This window comes from Otolemur garnettii, unplaced genomic scaffold, assembly GCF_000181295.1.
Source record: "Otolemur garnettii isolate 467f Iridium unplaced genomic scaffold, OtoGar3 scaffold00046, whole genome shotgun sequence".
NCBI classification, from domain to species: Eukaryota; Metazoa; Chordata; class Mammalia; order Primates; family Galagidae; genus Otolemur; species Otolemur garnettii.
Window position 1 is genome coordinate 11,523,274 of NW_003852441.1, and position 9,353 is coordinate 11,532,626.

General features: G+C 45.8%; 1 protein-coding gene across 1 annotated transcript in view; it reads right to left on the reverse strand.

Moving 5' to 3' along the window:
* DNAH2 (dynein axonemal heavy chain 2) overlaps nucleotides 1–9,353 on the reverse strand; it is a 131,470-nt gene that overhangs the window by 58,229 nt on the left and 63,888 nt on the right. The window contains exons 24-35 of the mRNA XM_012805943.1: nucleotides 8,357–8,513; nucleotides 8,177–8,259; nucleotides 7,883–8,063; nucleotides 7,382–7,520; nucleotides 3,827–4,044; nucleotides 3,475–3,576; nucleotides 2,716–2,841; nucleotides 2,313–2,423; nucleotides 1,836–2,024; nucleotides 1,293–1,396; nucleotides 1,004–1,193; nucleotides 354–534 (exon numbers count right to left, since the gene is read on the reverse strand). Of these exons, the coding sequence (XP_012661397.1) occupies nucleotides 354–534; nucleotides 1,004–1,193; nucleotides 1,293–1,396; nucleotides 1,836–2,024; nucleotides 2,313–2,423; nucleotides 2,716–2,841; nucleotides 3,475–3,576; nucleotides 3,827–4,044; nucleotides 7,382–7,520; nucleotides 7,883–8,063; nucleotides 8,177–8,259; nucleotides 8,357–8,513 (1,781 nt within the window). The remainder of the gene's footprint in view (nucleotides 1–353; nucleotides 535–1,003; nucleotides 1,194–1,292; nucleotides 1,397–1,835; nucleotides 2,025–2,312; nucleotides 2,424–2,715; nucleotides 2,842–3,474; nucleotides 3,577–3,826; nucleotides 4,045–7,381; nucleotides 7,521–7,882; nucleotides 8,064–8,176; nucleotides 8,260–8,356; nucleotides 8,514–9,353) is intronic.

The window sequence follows — 9,353 nt, forward strand, 5'->3', positions numbered from 1 at the left end:
AAAAAGTGCTACATATCTCATCGCTGAATATCACTATAGTCACCTTTAGCCAGCTGGTGACTATAGTGATATTCAGCAGTGAAGTATGTTGCACTTTTTCTAGGATGAGTTGAGAACTTCATTGTTCGACCTTGTACACACAAGCAGTTATCAATCTCTCTAGGAAAAACAGTAAGATTGCCTCCCCTTCTCCCAGAAAGATGTATGTTTATTCTTCTCTTGCCCTTTATTGTCTTTAGCCAGATTTCACTTGGCCAAATGCTTTGTCACAGAAGGGGGAAGGGGAGCACACAGTGTTTGCCCTGGACACCTAGTATTCCCGCCAAGACTCCCATTTACTTCCTGCCACCTACCAGGATTCATGGTAATGAAGATGCCACAGGACCACACCAGATTTATTTCAAAGCCCTCAAAATAGAAACGAGGGAGTCCGGCAGCCAAGGCAGATAGAATGGACAGGATCTGCTGGGCCACCACCGACAGCACCTCGATGTTGATGCGGTTAAACTCATCAAAGCAGCCCCAGGCTCCAGTCTGTGGAATGGGAGGTGGAGTCACAGGGAGCAAGAGAGGTTCCCAAAATACCAGAAAGCATGATTGACACACATCCTAAAGATAGGCAAGGCAGCCTCCAAAATAAGGGATCCGAGGAAGGGCACCAGAGGAGCACTGTGACAGCCTCTAGCCAGAGCTTTCCAGCAGACGGGGACAATCTGGGGTAATGCTAGGAAAGGTATGGGTTGGGAAAAAACCCTACTGTGCTCTGATTTGCATACCTTATCTTACTTAATCCTCACATAATCTTCTGGTTTTGTAAATAAGCTACTTGAGGCTCAGGGAGGTGAAGGGGCTTCCCTAATTATAAAAACTACCCAAGGCAATGCAGTTTTGTGAGCTATGAAACTCTGAACTAGATTTGGCTTTCAGTTGATTTTCTGAGACTAAAAGATATTTAGGCACCCTCACTGGGACTCTTCCATTTAAGGGGTGGCACAATACTGACCTGGGCCAGGCCTGAGTACATTCGGCCCATGGACTTATAGTCTAGGCCCTCGGAGCAGTTAACCACAATGACATATATGCCGAGGGCCTTGCCTAGGTCCTTGACGGTCTCCGTCTTTCCCGTGCCTGCTGGGCCTTTGGGGGAGCCCCCTCGGTGCAGGTGCAGTGCTGTGGTCAGTGTCATGTAACATCTGAGAATTGAGGACAGAGCCGGAATCAAACCCCCGGAAACCTTCTCTTAGCTTCTGCTGCCCCGACCCCAACCACTGCATTCATCCCACACTGCACACCTGTCTGTCAGGGGGGTGATGACGAGCCGCCCAGAGTTACCCAAGTACTCATAGCTATACTGGAATTGCGTGTTGGTCTGGCGGACCACACAGTCATCAAGATCCTGGGGAAATAGAGCAGAATAGGAGAGAGGTGGGCTTGGAGGGAGAATCGGAGCTGGGGGTAACTGACAGTGAGGCTCAGAGATGGCAGGGTGGCTGCCATTAGATGATCACAGGTTTTTTCTAGAGTTAGAAGGAGGGAGCACTTTATGGCCCAGATAGAAAATGGCTTTCACAATGCACGTCCACCCCAATCTGCTGCAACAGCTGCCTGGAGTCTTTCTGAGTCCAGATCAAGCGACACCCATAGTAGACAATGGCTGGAACAATTATTTGCCACTCCTAATTTAGGAGATGAGATAGAGTTAAAAACTGGATTAGGGCACTGTGGTCAGACTAAGGGTTGGGTCAGGATATTATTGCACTTAGGGAACATGAATTTAATTAAAGCATTAGGATCTGTTTTAGGGTAAGAGAGAGGGGAGGTGGCCCATCTGGCACCTTCTCCCAGTAGAACCGAAGTTGGCTGAGCCAGTCAAAGGCATTGACGTCCATGAGGCCACTCTTATAAAGCTTCTCCAACACATCCCGGGCATGAATTTCTATCGTCACCAGAGCCACAATTTTAAGTCGCATGATCTTGGTCAAGTTCCCCCTGATGGCTTCTGAATACTTATTCAGGATTGACACCTGTGGGTGAGGTAGTAGGGGACAGAACAAACAGAGCTTGATCTCATCTCACCCCAAACCAACCCTCTTTAGCCCAAATGCTGTCTCCACCCTGGTCACTCCTGACACCCAGCAGCAACACAAAAAAACACAATTCTCCTCCACCCCAAGGTTTCCTCACTGGACTTCCCTCACGGAGCCCCCTCACTCTGACTCTTCCATCAGTTTGTCTCTAATTCTGACTAACTAATCACCTCCCTTCCTCTGATTCCAACTCCAGACCTACCCCACACTTGTAGAGTTTCCCACCTGTTTCTTCTTCATGACCTTGAGGATTTTCTTGTCACCCCGCTCCTTAGCTGTCTGCAGGCACTTGGTGACATCAGCCGTCCACTGGATCTGACTGGCAGCAATCACCATCTGAGGATGTGCAGAAGCTGGGTTCTAAATCCCTGTCCTTGGCCACTTACCCACACCGCCCAGCTTTTTCCAGGACTAGGTGCCACATACACCTCTGACAATGCCTAATCTGTCCTGAAGGATGGGGTAGATGCCTAAGGTCAGGAGCTAAAGGTCCAGCATGTACCAGAGACACAGCCCAGAGAGGGAAACAAGAAGCCTGCATTTTGTGACACTCAGATTCTCTTCCCATTGGCTGTACACCTCTACCTCCATCTTCCTCGTTCCCTCATCTCTGCTGAGCCCAGCTCACCTGGCCAGCCCACTCTTTCACCCATTTGTCTCTCTTGTTGAGGAACTTCTTGAGGGCCAGGCGGCAATTCCGGAGAAGGTCCCGCAGGGTCACTCTCATGGTCCGTTCCACATCACAAAGCCAGGACTATGGGGAGGTGAGAGAATAGAGTGGCTCAGGGACAGAGACAAGGTTCTCCAAAGGAAACAGGACTTCAAGGCTTTGGACCCAAGAGAAAAGCAGAAATAGGGCAATCACTGGCTTTGGTCCCTGAGAGAAACAGAGAAATTTCCCTGAGAGAAATTGTGGTCTGCTTTTCAGAAGGAAACTTAGGCTCAAGCCAGAGGTTATAATTGTCAGGAATGGCAGGAGGGAAGGGGAAAAGTAACTAACTTAGGCTCTTCAGAGTGATGCTCTCTCCTTACAGAGCCAAGCAAAACTTTTTTTTTTTTTTTTGAGACAGAGTCTCACCCTGTTGCCGCAGGCTAGAGTGCTGTGGCACCAGCCTAGCTCAAAGTAATCTCAAACTCCTCCACTCAAGCAATCCTCCTGCCTCAGCCTGCCAAGTAGCTGGGACCACAGGCACCCAGCGAATTTTTCTATCTTTAGTAGAGACAGAATCTTGCTCTTGTTCAAGGTGGTCTCAAACTCAAGGGATCCTCCCATCTTGGCCTCCCAGAGTGCTAGGACTACAAATGTAAGCCACCATGCCTAGCCCCAAGCAAACTTTTTAATAGGAAGAATAAACAGCTTGGTCCCAAGGCCTTCACCACAACTCACCTCCACAGGCCCTTCTAAAAGTACTGAGTGGAGGAAATCAACATACTCGCCATCACCTGAGAACATCCCCACAGCTTCCCATTTGCTACCGCTCCCCGCAACCTGCAGAAAAGAGAAGCTGTTAATGGCCTAGCCTGCCCACTCTCATCCACCTAGAAGTATTTGGGTCATTTCTGCTCCTCTCCCCTCCTCTCAATATTGCCAGTTCTAAAAAGTTCTATCCTGAGAGAATCTAGAATCATTAATTAACATCACCCTCCGGATGGGAAGGCACAGTCCCCTCCAAAGCCTGGAATACCTTGACACCACCATCCTTTCCCTCTACCACCCCATCACCGCCACCTCTATTGACCTTCTGGATTCTCAGTGATTTGATGTTGTCAAAGCATTTTTTGAGGTGTGGCTGCACAGCCTCTGGGTTGCGGGACTGGCCCAGAATCTCCAGAAGGTCATCATTAGACAAGAAGTAGAAGCGGGGGAAAATATGACGCTTGGTCTCTAAATACATATCCAGAGACTTCTGAATATCTTCCAGGATTGTGTTCATTTCTATCAAATTGTCCAGAAGGCCTGGGAAGAAGAGCAATGAATGACATTTGATGGCCTATTTACCACTGCCCTGGCTAGATCTGGAGTCCCCAGTTTTATCTGCTTTGCCAGCTCCTGAATATTGGGGTACAGATTACCATACAGGTTTCTGGAAGCAGAGAAGTATCCCCAATTCCTCTGTCATGCTCATCCCATTCACTTCATTAATTCATTACTAAGTATGCATTATACACTATTATATATGTTACAGTTTATATATTAATTATACAAATATAATATATAATTAATCTACATATGTGATGTATAATTAATGTATTAATCCTCTCTTACCTGCAGTTTCCCTTTCCTCAGTTTCAATTACTTAAAGTTAACCCTAGTCCAAAATTATTAAATTAAAAATTCCAGAAATAAACAATTTCTAGGCTCAGCACCTGTAGCACAGTGGTTACAGCACCAGCCACATATACCAAGGTTGGCGGGTTCAAACCCAACCCGGGCCAGCTAAACAACAATGACAACAGCAACAACAACAAAAAATAGCCAATCACTGTGGCAGGCCCCTGTAGTTCCAACTACTTGGGAGGCTGAGGCAAGAGAATCGCTTAAGCCCAAGAGTTGGAGGTTGCTATGGGCTGTCACACCACAGCACTCTACCAATCGTGAAGAATGAAAGTGAGACTCTATCTCAAAAAAATAGGCTCGATGCCCGTAGCACAGTGGTTATAGCACCAGCCACATGCACCAAGACTGGTGGGTTCGAACCCAGCCCGGGCCAGCTAAACAACAAAGACAACTGCAACAAAAAATAGCTGGGTGTTGTGGCGGGTTCCTGTAGTCCCAGCTACTTGGGAGGCTGAGGAAAGAGAACTGCATAAGCCCAAGAGTTGGAGGTTGCTGTGAGGTGTAACGCCATGGCACTCTACAAAGGGTGACATGGTGAGACTTTGTCTCAAAAATAAATAAATAAAAAGAAAAAAAACAATTTCTAAGTTTTAAATCATGTGCCATTCTGAGTAGTGTCATGGAATCTTGCCTCCCTCCCACTCTAACCTGCCCCAAATGTGAATCATCCCTCTGGTCCAATGTCTTCATGCTGCCCATGCTGCCTGCCCATCAGTCACATGGCAGCATCTTAGAGGTTGTAAGATCGACTGTCCTGGTATCACAGTACTTGTGTTCTAGTCACCCTGATTTTATTTAACAATGGCCCCAAAGTGCAAGAGTAGTGATGCTGCCAATTCAGATATCCCATAGAGAAGCTGCAAAGTGCTTCCTATAAATGAAAAGGTGAAAAGTTCTTCACTAAGGTTGCTAAGATCTACAATAAGGATAAGTATTCTATCCATAAAATTGTGAAGAATGAAAAAGAAATCTGTTCTTGTCTTGCTATCACAACTCAAACTAAAAGGCATGGTATGTAATAAGTGCTTAGTTAAGACGGAAAAGGGCATTACATCTATGGGTGGAAGATGCAAACAGCAATGTGTTCCAGTTGATAGCAATCAATTTTAGTACCCCAAGGTTTGGGGTGTCCACTGGAGGTCGTGGAGAATATCCACCAAGGATAAGTGGGGTGGAGACTACTCTATAACCACATCTCCCATCAGTACCCTTCTATCTAAGAACTTGGGGCTTCATCCTCCTCCATTTCCCATGGGCACAAAAATAAATAAATAAATAAATAAAGAGTGAGAGAGAAGAAAAAAGAAGGAAGAAATAAAAGAATTGAGGCTTCTGCTGTTTATCCCAAGAGCTTCTGAAAATTAAGGATTATTCTTCATTTATACAATAACAAGTTATAACAAGTTAAGACATTAGATTTAAATATATGTCACATGCACACAGTAAATGAGGTCTACAATGACTGGTGTTACCAGTCCCTCATGTCACAGCAAAAATAACACTAGACTTGGGGGTGGAAGAACTCCATTCAAATTTACTAGCATGGTTAGGCATGGTGGCTCACATCTGTAATCCTAGTACTTTGGGAGGCCCAGGCAGAATAATTACTACAGGACAGTAGTTTAAGACCAGCCTAAGCAACAAGTGAGACCCCTTCTCTACAAAAATTTTTTAAATTATCACTCAGCACCTGTAGCACAGTGGTTACAGCACCAGCCACATACACTGAAGTTGGTGGGTTCAAACCCTACCCAGGCCAGCTAAACAATAATGACAACCACGACAAAAAAAAAATCAGGCTCCTGTAGTCCCAGCTACTTGGGAGGCTGAGGCAAGAGAATCACTTGGGCGCAAGAGTTTGAGATTGCTGTGAGCTGTATTATTAAAAAATACAGTATTTCTTTGGCTTGGTGCCCATAGAGGTTACACTGCCAGCCACAGACATCGAGAGTGCCAGGTTCAAACCTAGCCTGGGACAGCTAAACAAGTACAACAAAAAATAGCCAAGCACTGTGGTAGGCACCTGTAGTCCTAGCTACTTGGGAGGCTGAGGCAAGAGAATCTCTTAAACCCAAGAGTTTGAGGTTGCTGTGAGCTGTCACGCCATGGCACTCTACCGAGGGCAACATGGTGAGACTCTGTCTCAAAAAAATAAAAAAATAAAATTATCCAGGCATGGTGGCACACACCTGTAGTCCCAGATACTTGGGAGACTGAGGCAGGAGGATCACTTGAGCTCAGGAGTTGGAGGTTGCAGTGAGCTGTGATGATGCCACTGCACTTCACCCTGGGCAACAGAGTGAAACCCTGTCTCAAAAAATAAAAAAAAAATTTACTAGCAGACTTGTTAACCTCATTCAGCTTTGACTTCTTTGTAAAATGGCAGTAAGTTCCATCTCAGAGAACAATCTGAGATGTTAAATACAATGTATTCACATTTGTAAGTTCTCAACTACCTTAGTTTTCTCCCTGCCTACATCCCCATAAATAAAGTTTTGATTGGGTTTTTGTCCCTTGCCTTTCAAGTTTCTAGCTTTCTGAAGAAAGTATGGATGCTCCTGGGTGTGAATTCTGAGGTGCCCCTCCTGCCTTGAGCCTATAGGCTGCTGGAACCTCTGTTGTTGTTGTCATTGTCATTTAGCAGATCTGGGCCATGTTCGAACCCACCAGCCCTGGTGTATGTGGTTGCAGCCCTAACCACTGCCGAGCCCATGAGCTGGATTTTAAACTCATGTCTGAGTCCATATCCCATGTTCCTAACCAATGTTATACTTCACTCAAATACTTGTTGAATTTAATTTACTGAATCATGATTTAAAGCTTAGAAGAGGTGATGGAGATGGGAAGTGTTATAACAGCCAGAGGTGTCAGTCTTCCCATAAATGAAACATGTGGCCATGGCTTAGAGTAGTACCCACCAAGGCTATGTCACGACAAGAGGCCATGGAGCACTGACCTGGGTAGTGGGTGCTCTGGAGAGCATTGGGGTCCTTGTTCATCCTGTCCATGATCGATTTCCAGTTGCTATTGACTTGGTCAAATAAGGCTGATTCATTGGGTAGCTGCTTGCGGATGTCTTCTCCTACAAAGATATTCTGAGGACCCAAGAATTGGGGTGAGAGGCTGTTTGCCACCCACTCTCCACCCCCTGCTCCTTGCTCCCAGACCAGGGATATCAGTTGTATAGAAGGCACATAGCATTAGAAACCAAAGAGCAAGATGCCCAAGATCTACAAAGGGAAGTTGGGGTTGGTAGACCAGGTACCTGAGTCCAAGAAAGAAAAATGCAATGGGAATTGAGGCGGGGGGTAAATAACTAAGAATCAGATGGTTGGGTCCTAGATGAAGAGTGACATTAAAGGTGGGAAAATGAGGTTAATAGGGCAAATATCTAGGTCCTAAGCAAATAAAGAAGTAGAAGCGGGAAGTAGGAAGAGTTCAGACACTGACTCCTGACCTCTAGGTACATCCACTGACGCTGCACTGTGAGCACCATCTCAATAACCTCTAAAATGAGGGAGAGGCAGCGTTCCCAGTGGTCCACATCCTTCTCAAAGGCCTTGACAAAACGAGATGCTTTCATGGTAGACAGAGCTACCTGGTTATCTTCCAGTGCCTGGAATACTTCTTCCGTACCTCTGGGACACAAGAGTCAAAAATCATACTCCATCCCCACCTGCCAAATCTTGGTCCCTACTCTGAAACCCAGGTAACACAGCCTCCCCTCTCCAAGAGCCCCGGATCCTTCTACCTGAGCCGATGATGGCCCTTATCCTTGTAGGGTATTATATCAAGCTGAGTTACTTCCCAAGTCTTAGCAATGTTTTTTAATCCCTGTGGAGAGAAATTTGGGGACAAAGCAATAAGGTAACTACTCCCCAAGGGGATTAGTGCTCCAGGAGGCTTGGAGGGGGTGCAGACTGCATCATACCACTTCTATAGCCAGCTCTTTGGTTGCGGAGGCAGAGATCTCCCCAATTTTCTCCACATGCTGATCCATCCCAAGTTCCACAATCTGCTCCAGGGTGAAGCTTTCAGACTCCTGATCAAATTCCCGTTGGATCTCATCCCTGACCTGGTCCCAGTGCCTACAGCCAGGGATGGGACATTGTAGAATGAAAGTGTTAGCATTACTGCCCACGCTTTCTCTCATTAGAATGTTGTGATTCTGTGTACTTATTAATTCATGATTGAGCACATTTTACTAAACACATGCTCAGCTGCAGTCTTAGGCACCATAAAAAACATAAAAATTGAGGAGCTGATACTCTCTCTGGAAGGAGTTAAGGCAGGTGTGCATAGAAAACACACAAGAAACAAGATGTTTTCGTTCATCCATTTAACACAAAGAAAGACATTTCAGGAGGTGTAATCTCTGAAAAATGACTCCAACTCTTGAACTCATAGAGCATACCAGATATATCTGTAAATAAGTTTATGACATAAACACTAATGCCTCTTTCCTGATAGGAATTGTGATAATTGCACAGTTGCTTACTTTACTATTTTGGTCATATTCCAATATTCATTTCTTTTTCTTTTGAGACAGAGCCTCAAGCTATCGCCCTGGGTAGAGTGCCGTGGCATCACAGCTCAGAGCAACCTCCAGCTCCTGGGCTTAAGCGATTCTCTTGCCTCAGCCTCTTAAGTAGCTGGGATTACAGGTGCCCACCACAACGCCCAGCTATTTTTTGGTTGTAGTTGTCATTGTTTTTGGGCAGGCCCAGGCTGGATTTGAACCCACCAGCTCTGATGTATGTGGTTGGTGCCTTAGCTGCTTTAACTACAAGCGCCAAGAAGAAAACGAGTGATCCCATCTCAGGGTGAGCAAGGGACTTGAAGAGAAATTTCTCTGAAGAAGATCGGCACACAGCCTACAGATATATGAAAAAATGCTCACCATCCTTAATCATCAGAGAAATGCAAAT